The sequence below is a fragment of the Python bivittatus genome, unplaced genomic scaffold (assembly GCF_059951505.1).
Source record: "Python bivittatus isolate LINGU-HERP-01145 unplaced genomic scaffold, Pbiv_v1 ctg000850_np1212, whole genome shotgun sequence".
Classification (NCBI taxonomy): Eukaryota; Metazoa; Chordata; class Lepidosauria; order Squamata; family Pythonidae; genus Python; species Python bivittatus.
The window spans coordinates 43,327,973-43,349,043 of record NW_028277112.1 but is presented as its reverse complement, the minus strand read 5'-3'; the positions used below and the strand labels follow the sequence as shown (position 1 = coordinate 43,349,043).

General features: G+C 37.3%; 1 protein-coding gene across 3 annotated transcripts in view; it reads right to left on the bottom strand.

Annotated features, from left to right (window-relative positions):
• The window catches only part of JAK2 (Janus kinase 2), a 99,319-nt gene that overhangs the window by 20,347 nt on the left and 57,901 nt on the right, over nt 1-21,071 (bottom strand). For all 3 annotated transcript variants that reach the window (XM_088130394.1, XM_007431977.4, XM_088130395.1), the window contains 10 exons: nt 20,045-20,162; nt 19,561-19,706; nt 18,140-18,461; nt 16,964-17,083; nt 10,372-10,529; nt 6,402-6,513; nt 4,979-5,165; nt 3,064-3,191; nt 2,405-2,539; nt 1,133-1,220 (listed from right to left, as the gene is read on the bottom strand). In XM_088130394.1, the coding sequence (XP_087986520.1) occupies nt 1,133-1,220; nt 2,405-2,539; nt 3,064-3,191; nt 4,979-5,165; nt 6,402-6,513; nt 10,372-10,529; nt 16,964-17,083; nt 18,140-18,461; nt 19,561-19,706; nt 20,045-20,162 (1,514 nt within the window). The remainder of the gene's footprint in view (nt 1-1,132; nt 1,221-2,404; nt 2,540-3,063; nt 3,192-4,978; nt 5,166-6,401; nt 6,514-10,371; nt 10,530-16,963; nt 17,084-18,139; nt 18,462-19,560; nt 19,707-20,044; nt 20,163-21,071) is intronic.

Sequence of the window (21,071 nt, the reverse complement as noted above, 5' to 3'; positions counted from 1 at the left end):
TGTGTAGGCTAAGGCTTGCTAGCAAGATCCCAATTTCTCAGATCTTGACTTGGTATGGTTTGACTAGGCTTATATTAGCTTAAGCTTCTCCAACATACAGGCCACATAAGACTCTTTATTCCATACTAGGCAGAAACAACTAGAACAGGTGATTGCCTGCAATTTCCTTTTAATGTTCACTGTAGGTGAATTTTTGGTGCTTCTTCCACCTTTCCCATGATTTAATGAACTTTTTGCCCAATGCCCTCTTGCCTTGAAGGCAGGTGACTGTTGGTCCTTCACATAACTGACATTCTGTCCTTAGAAATTCTGGTTGTCAGTCCCACACTACTGGTGGAACCTACAGTTTTATTATCTTCTGGTAACTCTCAGGAGCAGTTAGTTTCAAGATTTCAGTGTAAGGAACAAAACATTAAAAATATCCAGGTCTGCTCTGATTTTCATACAGGTATAATTTAGTACAAACCATAAAATCTAGCTTTTCAATGTTGTTTTGGTGGATAAGGAAAAGACTGGAAATTTTCATAATGGGAGATCATGTGGATATGATGCAAAGTTATTATCTTAGACTGTTCAATTGTTTTGTTTTTTTTAAATGAAGAAAAATGAATGTCAAAATTAAGCAAAAAGACATTTAAAAAACTTTTAATCAAAAATAGCTTTCACACACATATACACAGACTCAAAACACGCAGTAATCTTTATACTAGAATTCATTGCTATCTGGTATAATGAGGACCACCAATTTAAAAGTCTTTAAAAAGAAATTAAACAAGAGGAGGAGAAGCTATCAATGACTACTAATCACAGTTGCATTCTTTGAAACCCAGCTGGTATGGAGGAGGGCTATCTCCAACCTGTCCATGCTTGTGAGCCTCCTGAAAGGTTCTGTTTGGCTCCTATTGACAAAGATTACTAGACTAAGTGAGCTGCTGATCTGATCCAGTAGGATTCTTATGTTTTCAAGAAAATGCATAACTGTTTTACACATATCCAGTTAGTGTAAAACTTTCCCTATTTCATGTTTACAAGCATACTCGTCATTCAGTTACTGTACCTCTACTTATGTATATAGAGAGAGCTCTGAAAAGAACTCTAATCAGAGTACAAACTATTAATTGGATTTACTCACTTTCTTCTCCATAGACACAAACTCCATAATTTAATACTAAGTGTTTGTAAGAAAGCTGACTCATCATGCTTGCTGCTTCAAAGAAAGACTACAAGGAAAAGAGAACAATTAGGAAAGTGAGTCAAAGTAGGAACTGCTTAGAATTAATCCAGCTATATTTTTACACTATTTCATTCCCCATCTTCTGCTACTTACTGCACAATTAATTCTGCACAGCTGGTCTCAGTAGATTTTTTTTTTAAGAATTCTTTTGTCACCATTAATAATAAATAGTGTCGATTTACTGGCAAGAGGAAAGTCTATGATGAGCACAAGTGCTCTTCATATCTGGTCAAAGGAGATGGCAGCAATATTTGATATATATAAAAATAAGTTTCAGCAAAACAAAGATGGGACAATCAACAAATGAGTCATTAGGAAATTGCTTTTGAATTCCAAGCTATAGAATTTTTTTATAGTCAGAGACAAAACTTCATAAGACCCTTTATCAGCTGTATCATATTATCAAATTCAACACATTTGCTTTCAGAAAGCATGGAAAAAACTGCTACAGGCCGTTTACCTCCTAACTGTTGATGGTGTAGAATCATTTTAATTTCTAATTAGTACAAACATTTAATCAACATCTCTTTAAAAAATCATGGAATAATCAACTCCATAACACCAGAACTCCTGCCCAGCAATAAACAACAAACTGGGCTGCTCTGAAATGACCAAGACTGAAAGGAGAGGTCTTCTTCCTTTTTTTATTTTATTCTTCTGCAATCATGAGATTAAGATGTATTTATTAAACTACATAGATGAAGTTTTCAGGGTAGGTGCAATGTTTTAGAACAATCTCTAAGCCAACCCAAATTCTGTATTGAAAAGCTGAATTTTGTAATTTTAGTAGCTTTTGGAAATGGACTTGTATATTTTAACTTAAACCATTCATGGGAGAGTAAGAAAGAAGAAAAGCTGCCACTAAGATCCATTTTTGCCTCTTGGATATTCAAAATCCTACCATATAGCTAAAATGTGTGTAATTTTCCAAATTGTGCACACTTTTCAACAAAGGAAAATTCATCAGATTTATTCAATGATATATAGCTATTAGTCAATAAATTTGGCTTGCATCTTGGTTGTTCCTTTCAGATGTGATGCGTTTTTAATGCTTTTTTTTTTTTTTGCTTATATCATTTCAAACCAACATCATAGTCAGTAAAGAAAAAAAGCAGCGGATGTCTTTTAATTCATATTAATTAATAGGACTCTTTTAATTAATATACAAACCTCTGAGTAGTTTCTGTGCATTATATCCAGAACTTTCAGCAAGACCTCAGTCTGATACAGTTTACCATAGTCTCCTACTTCTTTCCTTACTCCTTTGAAAATTTTAGTGAAGGTGCCCTGCCCAAGGCTTTCATTCTACCAAAAAAATCCAGAACATTTGAGATGGAAAGAAAAAAGGTTAGTCAAGCATTTCAGGCCACATGAAAAACAATAAAACAATTTTAAAAAACACTGATTTAAGAAGGATGCTTTGGAGCAGAGGAGATATCTTTTTAGACACCAAATTACACAGCCTCATTTTTTTTATACTAAAGAAACTGTAGGACTGTAACAATAACCATCTGAGAGCGCATCTTTATCTTAATAAAAGCACAAAACTACTTTAAAAAGGAAATAACACATCCTATTCTTAATGAATGTACTTACATAGTAAATGAATTTCAATTTTCAATGAATAATGAAGGGAAACCTTACATCTTATATTTGTACGCTTTTATCATAATAAACATTCAGCTTTCAGTAAGTGCAGTATTGTATAATTTCCAGTAGTACACAGCACTGAGAAAAAGCCCCATGATATTTAAATTAATTGAACTTAATTCCCAGAACTGCACTTAGATCAGGGTGTTGAAAGAACAAGAATTCTATATTAAGCTTACAAAGATAAGGTCTTCATTCCGAATTTTGTGAAAAACCATCTGGTTGACATTATTATGTCTCTGCAATGTGGGTGATGTTGGCATATCAGAATCTCCATTGCTCCTGAAGACAAGAAGGTTGGACTTATCTGCAAGAAGTCAACAGAGTGCAAGTTCATACAAACATATTTTACTCACTTGCCTTCTAACCAAATATATAAATTGCTTCCACCAGAAAATTACTGTACAAATTGATAGAGGAAGTTAAGAAGGCTCTATTTGTGATGGCTCATTTACATATAAAAAATGAGAAAACAACCAACATGCAAACACAAACTGTTGTTCATGTAACTAAGTATATCAGGCAAAATATTACTTTCTTTCACTTTTAACCAAAAGTGAAAGCTGCTGCTACATCCAACATTCTGCAATCAGCCACGAAGCTTCCTATGTGGATTTTAATTAATAAAACTGGGTGACCGTGGGGTACTTATTGCAACTCTCAACCTAACCTCCCCGGTTGTGTGAACAAAAATGGGGGAAGAGGGAAGCCATGGAATAGAAATATAATTAAGTAATTAGGTACACTTTATCTAACAATAGTATTAAGGAATATTTCTGAGCAAAATAGGAATGGGTGTAGCATGGAAAGAAAACTGCATGCACATGCAAGATATATCCATCCTATATCACAAGTTGCACCCTCAGTTTCAAAAATCTCCTTGAGTTTGTGATCATGTTGCATATTTCTTGGATTGTTCAGGAGACTGTCATCATACTTCTTCTTTTAGTTCAAGCAATATTGCAGCTCCACTTCCAGCTACAAAATACAACATAGCATTTGCTTGCATTTTCTCCTACACAAGAGAACAATCTGCCACTCCTGTAAAAGCCACAGTAGTACAAATGATAATGCATAGAAGAGCAGCTAAAATCAGCAAGTCCTGCAACTAAAATTACTTTTCTATCTCTTCACTTTTTCTCAATCTTCTGTCAGTCTCCAGAATTCCTGTCTAGCAGAGAAGCCACACAGAATCCTGTTAAAGAGGATTCAAGGAAAATCTGTCTCCTTCCTGAAAGAGCCACAAAGGGACAAAAATATTAATACCAGCAGCTATTTCTGTGCTAGTAGTGGAGATTGGTTCCAAAGTCAAACTACAGTATACACATCAGCATTTCTGAAGCACCCAGAGCATAGCAGCTCCAAAGCTAAGCTTGAATAACTGCATAGGAATTGAGCCATTTCTTAAATCCAAACAGATTTTAGAATTTTAGAATTCTGAAGAGGAGGGAGGACTTAGACACTTCCTATATTTAATGGTTAACAACTTACATTCTTCTTTTACTACTTTCCTTCTTGCCCTAATCCCAGTGTATCATAAATATCCATTCCTTGCATCACTTGTGCCATGCATTCTGGACACCGAGTGGAACATATAACTTTAATTGCAGGAGTATCGAACTTAATCTGGATGGAAAATGAAATCAATCCCAATCCCCAGAAGATCAACTTATATTGGTTACCAGGGGGCTTTGTGAAAAAAGGAGCTATAGTATTTTTCTCAGCATCCTTCTGCATGGCAAAATGTTCTCTGCAGTGAAGGAGGAAGAGAGCAATTGCTCCTAGCCTTGTTCTACACAGAAAAAGGGAGCAATCTCTGTATTAAGCAAAATAGAGTAATTGACCACATCTGGCTTGCTACAGAGTGAGTAATTTATTGAGTGGATTCTATCTTGTATCTATGGAGAGTGTGCCTATGTATGTGCATAGGTGTATATGTGTGTGAGAAACTGTGTTGTTAAAAACTTCTGCTCTTTTGTTGTTTAATGTATGGCCTTGTATTTTTTTCATTTGTGGTAATGACAGCTATTTCTCTAGCTCAGTTGCCACACAGTACTGTCATAATCAACAAATAAAACAATTTAAATTGCTTACCTTTTGGCTTTGGAGGGCAGCATCTGATAAACTGGAAAATCATACTATCTGATCGGACAGTTTCTGTCCGATAGCAATTCAACAGATCCACAAGGCTGGTAAAACTTTTTCTAGTTCCAGTGAGATTATATTCTCCATTTTCATTTTTTGTTATCAAGCAGTGTTTATAATCAATTATGCTGTTTTGCTGCAAAATTTAAGGAAAGTTTTTAAAATGATACTTTAAATCAACACTTTTATTTGTTATTGCGTTAAATTTAATCAAATATCATGCATAATTCCAATTAGGCAAGAGGGACTAGGAATATACCTTGTAGTAGTATTGGGTGGTGAAGTGAAGTAAAAAACTGGGAGAATAGAAAAGACTATTGTGGAAAAGGAGTGGTTGGCTAGGGCATGGAACATTCCATTTCATTACTGGTTCCTTTGTAGCTTTCCAACTTTCATTCATTACACAAAAACTCCATTACAAACAATTAAATACGTTGAACAAAATTATGCTTTAAATTTACTTTGAATACCCAGCTATCATGACATTAATACTTAAAGATAAAGATGCAAACTGTAAGATCTGGGAGTTTCACCTGCTCTTTAAGTGCCATGTAATGCAGCCTAATTTTGTTTTAATCTACAGCAAAGCTTGCTAGAACAAAGGACTAACACAGCTCAACACTTCAACTGAATTAAGGCTTTATTAAATGCAAAGGTACTGAACTGTCCTGCTGCTCCTTTAGCATATAAAAAATGAGCTGTATAACAAAATATTTTGATTTTTATAAAGCAAGCTCTGAACTTGAATAATCTTAATTGCTTTCAACTCTGCTTAGACATATCACTACAATGATAATAGACACAAAAATTAGCAACATAACAGACTAAATGTCAGAGGAGAACATCCAAAGTGTGTCCTTCAAAATTTATCATAACTTCTAAAGTAAATTTCAGATACTTAAGAATATTGCACATTTTTTAACAAATGAAGAAATCAATCACTTCTTAATAAGTTACTCTGGAATAATAAATGCTGTGACTTTTGAAGGAACAACTAACACTAATCATTTTTATAAGCCATTTCACAAGTTCCTCTGGCACTTCCTATGTATCTTTCAAAACTACTGTTCTGTTGGGAGATACACATAAATGAATAGAAATCACAACCAAACTTTGAAAACTGAAATATTATTTGGCACCTGAATCAACAAAGAGAGTAAATGGGAAGATTAATAAAACATTGTTCCAATTCTTTGCTGATTTTCATAAATATACATGCTATTCTCAAAACAGAGATACTGACATTATTCTGAAAACCAAAGATGATTTTTTTCAAGAAAGTAGTAGATAAAAAAATTATACCCAAAATAAAAGGAACTGAAATCTCCTCTTAAACTCAAAGCAGTTGGGAATTTGGATCCTTAATACTAACCTGCACCGCAAAGGTAAGAAAGTATTTATTAAACTCCTTAGGACTACAACGAAGAACATAAAAGCCAGTCTGATTGCCAGCTTTCTTCAGTTTATTGATTGCAAAGTCCATGCTGTTTTTTAAAAAAACAGGAGGAAAAACAAAGTATTAAAAAGAGTTGACATGTCTTGAATTACAGAACATATGGGATATACCAGATTTTAATCCTTTATGTAGAGCTTTCAAACTGAAATACATTGTGACTTTCTTCTTATGACTACTTATAAGTAGCCCGCACAGTGAACCAAACCTGTTAATTGTGTTGTGACATATAAACACCTATGTATGTGCTTGGTCATCTTAAAAAAAAAAAAAAAGACCAGAATCCTGTTGTCAAGAGAAGCCAGAGAACAGACTCGTCTTTGGTGAAGGGACTTCTTTTACAGGAACATGGAATTGGAATTCTGATTCAACTAAGTGGAAGAATTATACCACCCTTCCATTCAACAAACACTCCTCAATTCCTGCCACTACTGACAGAACGCTGAAATCAGTCTGGCAACTAATCACACTAATACTCGATAAGGAAATAAGGATAAAAGAGCAATCATATGAACCTACAACCTACTGGGTACAGCTAGATTGTACCTCTGATTGTCTGGACAATGTGAGGTAACAAATGTCAGAAGTTTCTTTTTTTCTCAAGGGCATTAGGTGATCCATCTTGGGATATTTAAGAATAGTACTGTCTTGTCAGATGTAGACTTGAAAGCCAGCAGACAAATACTTTTCTTCAGATGCAGCCTCCACGGGAGAAACAAGTCTTAATTTTTAATGGTTTTACCAGTTCTGCACAAGGCTCTATTGTCCAGAAGCTTCCTATACATGTTCCCCTGTAGAGATCTGTGCAAATGGGCAGAGTACAGTATACAATACTGAAGTGACTGGATAGGGACATTAGCTATAGAAGCTTTTGATAAGCAGGATATTAACCAGAAGGCTACGACTTAATATTCCACCTTCATTCAACCAGATTCTCTGTTAGCAATCTCATCAGTAGAAAACTTCCTGAGGGTGTGGAACTATGTTTATCCTAAGCCATAATGTGGTTTGATTTCACCTTAGCATGTTTGTTCAATAAAATACAATTATTCTGAGTTATCCAATAAACCATAATTAAGCAAATAATGATAATGGTATCTGGGGAGTCTATGTAAATGCACAGACTTTCATTTCTCAGTGCCCAAATGATCTGGTGGGCCACATTTCCTGAAATCAGTGAATCAGACAGGCTTTACACTCTAAGACACCAGGCTAGAAGCCAGGAGACTGTGAGTTCCAGTCCCACCTTAGGCATGAAAACTGGCTGGGTGATTTTGGACCAGTCACTCTCTCTCTCAGCCCACTCCACCCCACAGGGTTGTTATTGTGGCAGAAAATAGGAGGAGAGGGAGTATTAAGTATGTTTGCCGCCTTGAGTTATTTATAAAAATAATAAAGGTGGGATAAAAAAAATCTTTTTAAAAAAGTAAATGCTATTCCACTTATTTCAGAAAATGCTTTTTACTAGATAAGTTAGTTGAAGCCTTTGTGTCACATGTGCTAATGCTTTCCTGTTCTGTCGGGGTGAGAGTGAAGAGGAAGGCAATTTAGTGACTATATGAATTTTTCCCCCTTAATTCTTTATCAAAAAATAATTAAGCCAACAGATTATGGTCAAAGCTAGTGTTCACTAATATATGCCTTTCCTCCACTCTATGATGAGACGGCAATGACCATAATATTTCTGCTTTTGCAATGAGAGAGAATGTAATCATTGATTTGAGACATTATAGCAAGCATCAGCTCTTGGTCATACTGCATAGGTAACAAGGGAAGCAGTGAGGGAAAAAAGGGCTCCCCCCCGCCGGTTCACAAAATGAATCTGTCAGTGAAATGACACTATTTTTAGTAAATTAAAAAATTGCTAAAAAATCATTTTCCATTTCCTTGACCAACTTCTCCCACCATCTGAATGCCACCAAAACAAAAACATAGGTAGTCCTCGAGTTACGATGGCAACTGGGACTGGAATTTCTGTCGCTAAGCGATGTGGTAGTAAAGTGTGACATCCTGTAACCTCATTGCTTAGCAATGGTAATCCCATCAGTCCTGGTTGCCATTGTTAACCGAATCCCACCAGTCATTAGCTGAGGACCCACACCGATCCAAGCCACTCCCAGCTTGGTCCCTCCCAATCCTGAGTCTTGGTAAGGTAAGGGACTGCCTCCTCTTCAACTGCCCTACCCACCTATCCCCCCCCCACCTCTGCACTTTTGGCTGTCTTGCTCTCCACTATCTCTGTGGCCTTGCTGCCCTGTGCTCACTGGTCCTGCTGGCCTTGCCACCCTGCACTCACTGGCCCTCCCAGCCTTGCCACCCTGTGCTCCGCTTGCCCTGCCAGCCTTGCCACCCTGCACTCTGCTTGCCCTGCTTGTCCTGCTGGCCCTGCCACCTCTGATGAGGCGCACCTGGCCTGACCCTACATGAAGCTCCAAAACCGTGCAAGAAGGCCGCCGGTGCGGCCTCAGGAAGACGGTCTGGCGCAGCCAGTAGCTGCCTTGTGAATGGCCAGGCTAGGTGCACCTTGTCAGCAGCGGGAGGAAGACAACAGCGAAGGTCAACTGGGAATGGCAGGGCAGCACGGCTGGCAGGGCCAGCGAGCATAGGGTAGCAAGGCTGGCAGGGCCAGTGAATGCAGGGCGGCAAGGCCGGTAGGACCAGTGAGCACAGGGCGGCAAGGCCAGCAGGGATGGCAGGGCCAGTTAGCACAGGGCAGCCAAAAGGGCAGAGATGCCCATAACTTCAAATGGTCGCTGAACGAATGGTCTTAATTTGAGGACTACTTGTAATTGTATAGGACAAAATGGGGTGGAAGCAACAGAGATTAAAATAAGAAAAAATATTTTAGATTAAAATGGGATATCAGAAGAGGTTTGAAGAAATTTGGAAGACTATAAAGGAAGATACAATTCAGAGAGTAATTCTTCCTCCAGTTAAGCCAAAAAGCAATTCTGTCTTCCACAAGATGTGATTTCCTAAAGATGGAGACTAATATCTGACCTTTTCTGAGTGACATTGTTATAGTGAACTTTTTCCCATGGAACTCTCACTTGATTTTGTTATTCATCAGTACCTTAACTGAAACATGCAATACATTTAATTCCTCAGAACAAGGAAATGCTATACAGAAGCACATAGATATTTCTACTCAGAAATCATTTCCCCTCATCTTTACAGAAAAGAACAGGAAGAAAAAGTCTTTACCAACAGTAATTTCTTTTGCTAGCAATTTTCTGTGTTCCCTAACAATCATTCAAGCAGTTGATATATGGGAATAAATATGTTGTTTACTAAAAACTTAATGATCTACAAAATCTGAAAGACTGGATGGGGATGTGTATCAATGCAAACAAGTTAAAGTGGACCTAAATAAACATTGGAAGATACATAATCTGCCACAAAATGATACTGGCTGTATATATGAAAAACTGCTTCTTTGCTACTAATGCTTTATTCAAGGCACAAACATGGATTGGCTGTGTCATGTCTGCAAGTGAACATCTCTCTCCCGTTCTCCATCTGCAGCAACCAGGACCCTTGCATCCCTACTCCCATCTGCCATAACTCCTCGCTCTCCACACTGGTCCCAGATATTTGCTGACTGGTAGTTGCAGGGAACTGTCTTTTACTTTTCCACTCTCTCTATTGTCAGCAGCCACAGCAAGAACAGCTATTTTACCCTGCTTCCCAGGGCAGAAAGGAGAAGTTTCTCCCTCAGTGTGGTCCAAGTTGCATCTATAGCCATAAAGGGAAGTTGTTTGTACAAATGAGCACGCTAATGTACGTGACGACTGCTGTGCTCCCAAATGCCTAATCTAGCATCTGATATGCCTCTAGTTCAAAAAGTTACCTATATCTGATATAAATGTCAGAATAAAGTACTGCTTACGAAATTGGCCCATGGCAGTTGCTCTGGATATTTTCAAGAACTGAAGGAGGTGCCACTTCTTTACAAAGGTAATGATGAGCATCTGCAGTTAATCTATAATATCCATCGATTAATGATACAAAAGAAAGAGCATCTTTTAATGAATGAAATTCAGCTTCCTATAAAAGACAAGAAGAAAAGATGTTGCAGAAAATGTGTAGTAACATGCAAATTACAAAAAGCATTCACAGTCAAGCCTGACTGATGTATTACGTTAATCATCCACGATGCACTAAGATGAATAAGCATGGATTTTCTATCTTAACATTATGCTTTTGAATAGATTTTATTCAATATTTTATTTATTTGTTCACTTTATTTGAGTGCTGCCCATTCCTGAAGGCTCTCGGCAGCATACTTTACTTTCAAAAGAGTTAATGCACTGGTCTGAGATGGGCGGCTATATAAATTGAATAAATAAAATAAAAATAAATTAGGGATTTAAATGCAAAGTTTTGGAAAGGGCTGATGTATCTGGCATGCAAGCTTCTGTCTCCTGCCAATTTAAGCTGAGCAAAGAATTATCCAGAGCAAAACCTTAGATCACCATATTGATATATCTTAAGTAAATATAAACTGAATGTAAGACAGATATTTAAGCAGGCCTCTAGAGAAGCATATTCCAAGCTTTCTTCTTCTTGGACAGAACGTATCTAATTATATCTATAGTAGCCAGGTGCTGGCTTTCTGGCCATGCTGGAGAAAGAAGCTTGCACTCCAGATACTATAGCCCAAAATGTCAAAAGCTGCCTACTCCTCAGATCACACTAAAACAAAATAAACACAATACAATTTAGCTTCCCTCTTTCTCTCTCTCTCATCCCTCCACAAAAAACCCCCCTAAAGTTAAAAAAAAAATAAATTAAATATCAGTATCTCCAGTTAACATTAAAAAAATAAACATAATAAACTGAAGTTGGATGAATCTGAATGAAGATAGTGAGGTTAATTCCTATGAAAATGGTTAAATGAACTATGTTTAGCCTAAAGAAAGAAGTCTAGGGAAGTGTCAGCTCTTTGAGGTAGGCCTGGTAAGGAAACAAACTCTATAAGACTGCTGGAACTCTACTTCATTGTTGCAGGATGTAGTAACAGAATCTTGAAAGCCTGACAGAGTTTCTCCTTCCCTCCTCTTATACCAGAGGATCAAGGCATGGCAATCTTCTTCTTCACTTCCTTCTCCCTTTCAAGGAAAAACCGGTGCTTACCTAATAGATGTAGAATAGCTTCTTCAAGGCCACTACTTCCCCCATGAGACTAAGTCTCCTCCTCCTCCCGTGGAAAAAAGAAAAAAAAACACTGGTAAAGTGCTATGGGAACTAACTACAGACTCACTCTCCCCACCCTTGTTTGACAGCTCTCCAAGGTCACCAGACAAGTCTTGCCGCACAGACTCAGACAGAGCTGGGGAGTCCACCCCTCCCTTCCTGTTGTGTTGCGGCCTGTATTGGAGAGTCTATTGTGGCAGAAAGCACAGAGTCCTCTTCATCCTGGAATTCACTGTCTATTGATAGTGGTGGCAGATCATGGGGATGGGGCTTGTGCAGGAATTTCAGAAGAAACTGGTGTACAAAGTGTGGGGCACGGTTATCTAATGCACCTTCACATTATCTCTTCGATTCAGGGTAGCTCTTCTAGTGAATCAGATACTCCAAACATCTCCTACATCTAGAATCCAGAATGCATTCTACTTCATATTCTTTTAAAAAACTTGATCCTTAATCCCTTCAAATAATATTCTACAAGTTGACTTATCATCATTTTCTCTTTGTCTCCTCTCAGGAATAGCTTCAATAGTTTAACGCATCCTTTTTGTAAATTGAAGATAAGAAGGCTATCTAAGTCACTCTTCTGATTTATTATTATTTGTATGTCCCCTTTAGTTGTTAAAACATCAGCCAGTTTCATTAGTAAATCCATTGTGGCATCTTTTTCCATATCACTCTTATCATCTGTCATTTTCAAATCCATTTTCAAATCCACATCATCTTTTTTTAAAATCCATTTTCAAATCCACATTCAAGTCAGCCTCAATCTCTATTTTGTCCAGTAAAATCTGTTCCTCTTCTCTGTAGTCTCTGTTAGATTTTTATAGTGGCAGACAGTCTTGAAAGTAATTTCTGAGTACACTGTTCCCAGGCAGCCTTAATTTCTTCTATTGTCAGATAATATTGCTCCGTTGTATTAATAGGGCTCTTCTCCTTTTAATGGTAATCCTTAGTTCTCTCTAGTTCCCTCCAGTCAACCTTCAAAGTTCACTCTTATCATATGTTTATTTTCCAATCAGCAAAACTTTCCATGGGAGGATTTCTTACAGTTAATTTCAAAATCTTCATATATACTTTTATAAAATGTTAAACGACCCACAGGAAATATTCTTTCAAGTCTGTCTGGTCCCTTAACTTTCCAAAATCAACATTCTAGTCCCTCTTTTGCTATTTTCCAAAATTTAATTTTTTTCTTTTTAGTCCTTAAACTTACATGAAACTTCTTTCATCCAGGATAGAAGAAAGCTCTCCCAGTACAATGAAACTTGCCCTTCAGAAGGTTCTTAACATCCAAAAGATCAATTACAAGCAATTTCTCAAGGTAATTAAGAGAGGAAGTGGGCAACCCCAGTGTCCTTTGAGGGTGCCAAACTATGGTTTAGGCAAGATGATTTTCCCCTGGCTCCCAGAACTCTCAAATCCTCCAGAGATTGCTATTCTACAATCTCTTTGCAGGGAGCCTCCATATGAAGCAAACTTATGGGTGATCCTAGTCCTCTCTTTAAGCTGGAAAGGAGTTCTGAAGAGCCAATCCATTTACCAGCTCCTCTTTCTGCTGCAGCCATCGGCTCCATGAGGAGTCTGCCATTGCTTCCCCAGAAGTCCAAACACATATTTTTCCAATTTAGCAAAAAACATGCTTGCGGAGTCACTTTAAGACCCTTCTAACACAAGCCTCATAAAAAGATGGGTCTTCTGAAAACTCAATATGCCATCCAAATACTACACTACAGTGTTATCCAAAATATTTAATTCTTGAATCTGGAGAAGATTGTGTTGCAATTAATCAATCCAAATGGCATTACTGTGTATTCCAATTTGCCACACCTGATATAAAAGGCAGTTAAAATATGTACCTCTCAAGTCCTATTTCATGAAAATGTGTGTTTTGAAACCAGTCCAGGTCTGAAGTAAGAGGCAGTAGGAAGTGATCCCTAATGGTCACAGTGTTTAGGAGTCAATAGTCATGAACAGCTCCCAAAGAATTATCTTTCTTGGACAATAAAAATGGGGATACAGACACTGGAGATCTAAAAGAGTGAATGTAACCCTTCAGATTATTAACCAGGAACTCCTTCAACGTAGCTAACGTTTGAGTAAACGTAGGATATTGCCTCTTAGCTGGGATTTGAATCCCTGGCTTCAAGTTGATGGTAAGGTCATACACTCAGTGAGGAGGCAATGAAGTTGCTTTCTCCTCTCCCAAAACATCAACAAATTCTGTATGCTTTTTTGGCAAGGAATGGGATTCAAGTAGGAGAGAGAGAAGCATTAGAGTGGGAAGCTTACAAATGGTACTGGTGACATCTCTGAGATGGAAAAAAATGTTACTTGCTCCCAGTGAGCCTCTGGATTATGAATCTGTAGCCAATCAATGTCCATCCAATAGGAATATGTAAGGAAGTTGTGAAATAGAATGGCAAGAATTCTGTGAAATCAGCCAAGTCTATTATGAGCTGATTGTATTGTACTGTACTGTACTGTATTTCAGAACCTGAGTTCTGAATGAAGAGTAACAGAGATAAGATGAACTTGCCTGTTGCCAGCTGCCTGAGCTCTTCTTAACTGTCTGAGGGCCCCTCTGAGCCATTCTAATCTTTTCCAAGTATTTGCCTTTCTTAAGAGGTAGAGACTTTAATTTGGATCACAGAGTTCAACCCAATGATCAGCACCAAGAATAAACAAACTGAATACCCTTGAGTCACATATAGATCTGAAAGCACCGAATGTGGCCTCTGAGCCACTATAAAATTTGTTGAAATTTTAACTTTTTTAATGTAAGTAAATACTGTTAGCATTTATTAATGTCCAGCCAGCCAAGGAGAAAATAGGGATGATGTTTTTCAAAAGCAAACTGGAGTACCTTTCAAAGAGCCACAAAGTAGTAACGATAGGGAACTTTAATTATCCTGACATCTTTTGAGATACAAAATCTGCAAACTTGGTTCTTTCTGTTTACTTTGAATGACTTTAAATCACCAGGCCACGTGAACTGCACGTTTCTTTCACCAAACAGGAGACTGAATTTGATGTCCCTTCCAACTTTACGATTCTAAGACATTATTCAATACTATGAATATGAACTATTCATATTAACTATAAATATACTTAAATCAAGTCTGATTTTGATTTAGCCTCTTCCAACTTTTCTGAAATATAGTGCTTGACCTATCACTCAAAAGACACATGCAATAATTGGCATGAAAAAGGTTTATGGGCCCCAACTTAGGCCCAGGAAGTTCAGGATTTTAAAAGGTCAGCATCAGCTTGTATTAGATCTCATACTTTTTCAAGAAGACTTAGTATATGAATCACTCTCCATAGTTATCTATAGACAAAAATACATGTTCTGTTCATATAATTAATATCCACATGCAGATGACTGTTATGTCAAAAAATATCAGATTTCAGAATAAGTCATAATTTAAGCTCCACAATTAACAAGAGTATCAGCAAACAATTTTATATAGGGTGGCTGGTGTGGGTCTTCCGGGCTGTGTGGCTGTGTTCTGGAAGTTTTATTTCCTAATGTTTTGCTAGCACCTGAACTTAACCACCTTAATTGGGTCCTACAAGTGAATGGCTACTCCAAGAATGAAATAAAAAGAGCCATCAAACCAAGAAAACAACATGCGACTGAAGAAGAAAAACAGCCACCCACCAACAAAGTATTTCTGCCCTACCTCAAAGGGGTCACGGACCACATGGGAAAACTGATGGAAAAACACAATTTCCAAACAATCTTCAGACCCACCAGAAAAGTACAAGAAGTGCTAAAATCAGCAAAAGACAAAAGGGATCCCCTCACTGCCGCAGGAGTATACCGCATACCATGCAGTTGCAGGTAAGTATACATCGGGACCACAAAACGCAGCATCCATACCAGGATAAAAGAACACGAAAGACACTGCAGACTACAGCAACCAGAAAAATCTGCAGTAGCTGAACATGCTCTCAAGCACACTGGACACAAAATCCTATTTGAAAACACAGAGATACTGGACAACACCAACAGCCACTATACCAGGCTATACCGGGAAGCCATTGAGATTCACAAACACCAGCACAGTTTCAATAAAAAAGAGGAGAGTCTAAAAATCAACAAAACCTGGCTACCAATCCTGAAAAATACAGCCTGCAAAAGGTCAACGAACTCAGCTCAACCACCAGGACATGTGAACAGTTCACACAATGAACTTGCTAATCACCCCCAGCAGCCCCTCGTTAACAATTCAGTAGAATAAAAAACCCTGCCTAATCCCCAGGAAAATACACACAGATGCTGACTCCAAAACAAGCAGCCACTCAGTAACCCAACCCCACCCACACCACACCACACCCCCAGATCTCTATAAATACCCACAGAAGGGTCACTTCACCCTGGGCACAGAGAGAACTGCTCCTGTCTGTGCTCCTGCACTCTGAAGATGCCGGTCACAGGTGCTGGCGAAACGTTAGGAAACAAGACTTCAAGACCACGGCCACACAGCCCGGAAGACCCACACCAGCCATCGTATGCCGGCCATGAAAGCCTTCGACAATACAATTTTATATAGGCTTAGAAAACATTACATTTCTCAGGAGAGTTCTCCATCTAAGGGAGAGGAAATTTGCCACTTTATCATTTTTACAAATTGTGTAAGGGTGCTCTTGTGTGAGGAAAAGGCACAAACATGGATACCTGGCATATCAATTTTACTCAGGCCTGTTTAGATATAAATGCCAATAGGCAAATCCATTGAATATTTACACACTGAAATAAGACATGGGTTTGGGGTTACATGCTTCTCTCCTGTTTTTTGTCCTCAAGGCTAGAAATCTCTAAAACTTGATGTTGTAATAGATGGCACACTACTTCAAATTCATTTCCAAAAAGAGGATTCAGAGCACCTAGAGTTGCAAATGTGGTACATGTCTGTAACTCTTTCAAACAGCTGCAGAACTATGTATGGGAATAGGAAAAAATGCAGTTGCGTTAAAGAATAGCAAACAGGTGCTATATTTGTGCCTCCCTTCCACATATATTCCATAATATTTAGTAAAGTATAACTATCAGCTACATTAATCTTGCAAGAGAATAAGTAAGGATTATGTCATCCACAAAAGCTTCATCTTTTTATCTGAGAACAATTTTACTGCACATTGTAGAAATAACTGTTTCTATGATCGCTTACTGTGGCTGTATTAGATACCATGGTAATGCTAAAATCCAAAGCACATTATCCAATCTATTTGACCAACTAATACACATAACACAGAATCATCAACAGAGTTAGATACAGTACCAGATTCTTGCTGTCCTGCTTGTGAATGGTTACAATTCTACTTTCTCCAGAACCTTCTTGGCTTGCTTGCTTAATACTGACATCTATAACATCAGGAAAATCACAGTAGGTTTGTATGTCCTGCAAAAAAAAAAAAAAAAAAGATATTGCTTTGTAAGATAATCATTTTAAGTATTTAAATCAAGATTTAAATCAACTCAAAGGATGCAATCCTAACTTAACGCTTATAGATCTGGCCTGCCAAATATTGTCACATTAGGGGGCCTACTAATAATATATATATGATAGTTTCTGTGGCCATAACTGAGGTCTTTAGGACAGGAGATCACCCCTTCCCCACTTGCTCCCTCATAACTTCTGCAGTTATGAGCAGACTGTAGCAAGAGGGATTGGAACACCTCAGACAGCAATACGACCAAAACAATTTAATAAATATTTGGAAAGATTTCCAAAGCTCAACAATAGAAGGCATCCATCTGCCTGCGTTGCCAATGTTCTGAATAAACTGTTGAAAGATTACTCCACCCTCAAGCAACAACTGCAAATTGTGGTGAAACAAAGCTGGATTGCAGCTTTATTTCTAAACATTTCTATTTTGTAGTTATATAAAGAAAACCTTATGAAATACAAAGTATTAGTATTATTGTTAAGAGAGATAAAATCAAAGGAAAATTTAAATACCGATACCACAGTGAGAAGTTGAAAATGCTGTTTTCTGTTTTACAATAATTTCTATTGCTAAACCAGTTTTTTCTTCAGTAATAATACTAGTAACCTTAAGTAGTCCAGGTTTGCAATCCTTCTGGTTCTAAGCACAAATTAAGAGGAATTACATGTGCATTAGTGTGCATAGACCTATATGAATATTAAGAAGACACATAAAGCTGGAATTCCACAGGATTAACCAAGTTCCTGCACCACTGAGATTGCAGAAGAGAACTAGGTGCCCACCAAGATTTATAAAACCTTGAACCTCCCATCCTGTCCATTAATTGTCTTCTGAGGACTTTTTCCTAAACTGCATAATTGGTGAGAGCTAGTTTCTTAATCACCATACAGCGTTGTTTCTAATTAGTTACTGTACATTGTAGTGGCAAGGTGAAATCATCCTGGCATCCAGTGACATTTTAGTAGGTTCTACTGAAATAAGCATGAAAGAGTATGATCAAATATTACCTCTTCCGCAAGCGTTTCACTGACTTTTTGTTTTCCTCTGGAACACTGTATACCACCATTCCCACTTATTATAATGGTTGCAAAAGACTCTGCATCTGAAGATTCTCTTCCAGGATCCTTTACTTCAAACACTTCTGAGTAAAAGGCAGACTGGAGGGTTTCCAAATTAATGAGATACTTCAGTTTCAGATTTCTGGCCGTTGCTTTGCATTGGCTGAACTGCTGAATAAATTTCCGGAATCTGTATCTTATTCTTTTTCGTGTCAAAATGTGATAATCTTGGATTTTTTCTCTGATACATTTTGGCAAAAACATTTTGTAGCTGTGAATACAAGAGCTACCAAATGAGTAACAAACATCACTAAGAGCAATTCAAAGTCAGTTATTTTTCTATAGAGCAAACCTAAAACCATTTTCCTTAGAATCATCAGAAAAAATCAAGAAGCTAATGCAGTTATGAATCAGCATTTGTATCACCAAACTTTCTATCTACAGCAACCAAAACTAAGGACTTAAGGAAAGGAAGAGATATTGTATTGTATTGTATTGTATTGTATTGTATTGTATTGTATTGTATTGTATTGAACTATAGATAAAAAAACAACTAAAGACGTTTATATTTGGCCGCATAATGCCCTCCAATGAAATGAAGCACACTGCAGCTCCTCTGAATCTGTCAGTATCTGTTATCTTGCAATCCAATATAGTGTAATGGATAATATGTACATCTTAGGACTGTGGAGAAGAAACTGCTGGCATACCATAGGCCAGTCATATCTTTCAAAGTTGTGCATACTGTACTGACAGCTTTGGGGAAAAGTAGAGTAGTGTGTGCGTGTGTGTGTGTTTCAAAATTGGTTTAAATTTTAATTTTCAATATGTGAACAAAATGGAGTCCCCCCCCACCTCTTTCCTTTTGCATTTTTTTGTCTGAGAATCAAAGGACCCTCTGAAACAGATGATTGTGCAATCCCTTTGGGATAGGGGGTGCAAAAGGAAGAAAGAACTAACATTTCTGCTTGCACAAGTACAGTTTTGGGCTTCTGCCCAACAGATCTGAAAACCTCAACTACCGGTTGTGAAAAACAGTTAATATATTCAGAAGCAGCTATTGTTCTAAACCTAATGAATGCCTAACCTATGCAGTCTCAGACAACTGTTTTTGTTAAAGAAAGTAGAAAATCATAACAGAAAGGGAACAAAAGTGAACTGCCCTTTATACAACTCTGTCTTTCTCATCATCTCTTTGCTTTACCCTCATCTCTAGTAGAGGTATTAGCTTCCTCCACCTAATATCAATACTTAAATATGAATTGCAGTGTTCTATCTAGATTGCATATATTAGAAAAATGTTGCCCTCAGAGAATTTTTTTTACATATACTACACATGTGTTTGATGTGCCATTTCAAGAAATAATTACCTTACAGAATTGTAAATGGCTAATGGAGTTTGGTCCTTTTCTTTGGCCATTCTCATCATATCAAGGACAGCCATTCCAAGACATTCTTCCTGTGTTTCATGAGTAACAGCCATCTTTACCCACCCATGGACAAAATCTTCTCGCCACTGAATCAAAAAGAAGAGTGAGAACTCAGGATGAGCATTTCACTGTGGGTTGTTTATTTTTACTATAACTTGAAAAATCTTCCATAAGAATCAGTCCAAAGCATACAGTTCAGTAGTGTTTTGATGCTGCTCCCAGTTTTCTTATGTCTGAAGAGTATAACTCCCAATCTTGTAATACTGATGAGTATAATACTTCAAGTATTTTTAGAAAGCGATATAAACATAATCAATCTATGGAATTATCCATGCCTGAAGGATGCCATTCACATGTAAAATAAAGGGGGGAGGACACAGAAGTAAATACCTACAGTCCCATATAATGAGTTAGCCATTTTTACCTGAGCAAATAGGTAAGACATAACAATATCATCAAGGACAGGACTCTCTGCACCTCGAGAAACGCCATATCGGTACGCTCGTATATTGCTGCTGCAATACCAATGTGGGAAATAAAATCTGTATGGAAACAGTTTGTCACATATTAAAGTTTTTACTGCCAAATTTTCACAGAATAGAACCACTATGTTACTAAAATTAATATGAGGTAAAATTAGGGTTTTGAGTATGTGTGTTGTTCTGTCAGTCAATTAAAATGGTTTTATTTTTTAAATTGTTACCTTTACCTTTTAGAAAGTAGACTTCATAAATTAGGCTGCTACAAAACTCAAGGGAAGATCATTCACACAACAATTTTAGTGTAATTTGTTTTTCATTAAACCAAGCAATAATACATGCCAAATTAGTTTTCAATCTGAAATAAGATGCCTATCTTCACTTAAATTGACATTTAGCTAGTAAACTTAGTCAATTGACAAATAATTATCAATGAAGTCATTCAAATAAGGACTGTGCTAATTAATGCGGGAAAAAATCTCATCCAGAGTGCAACCTCTCTGTAAAGAATTGAAATTATTATGCTAGATTTTTTCCTCAGCAAATGTAGCGAACTTTGAGGAACAGACTTCTGAAACAGCCACTGTAATCACTGAAGATGTTATTTTCTCAACGTTTTCCCTAAGCCCCACATTAAAAGAAAAAAGAAAAAAAGCTCTGTATTCCTGTTTAATTAAGCTTCTGGTATAGAAGAAAGTAAGAACATCTAAGAATATGGCTTGTGAGAAGAGAAGGCAGAAGTAGTTCTCTAGAAAAAGATATTGAACATGGTACAACTGCTGATGTATATCAATGTACATTCTAGATTCCCACAGGGCTGGAGAAAAAAGCTTCCTCACTACTGCCAGTGCTCTCAGCTTACATTATGAAGCTGTGAAGAAAAGGTAGACTGGCTTCCACATAAGCTATCTGATAAGAAATGAAATAATATGATTTATGTGTGTGATCCAAGACCAATCATCATGTGGGCAC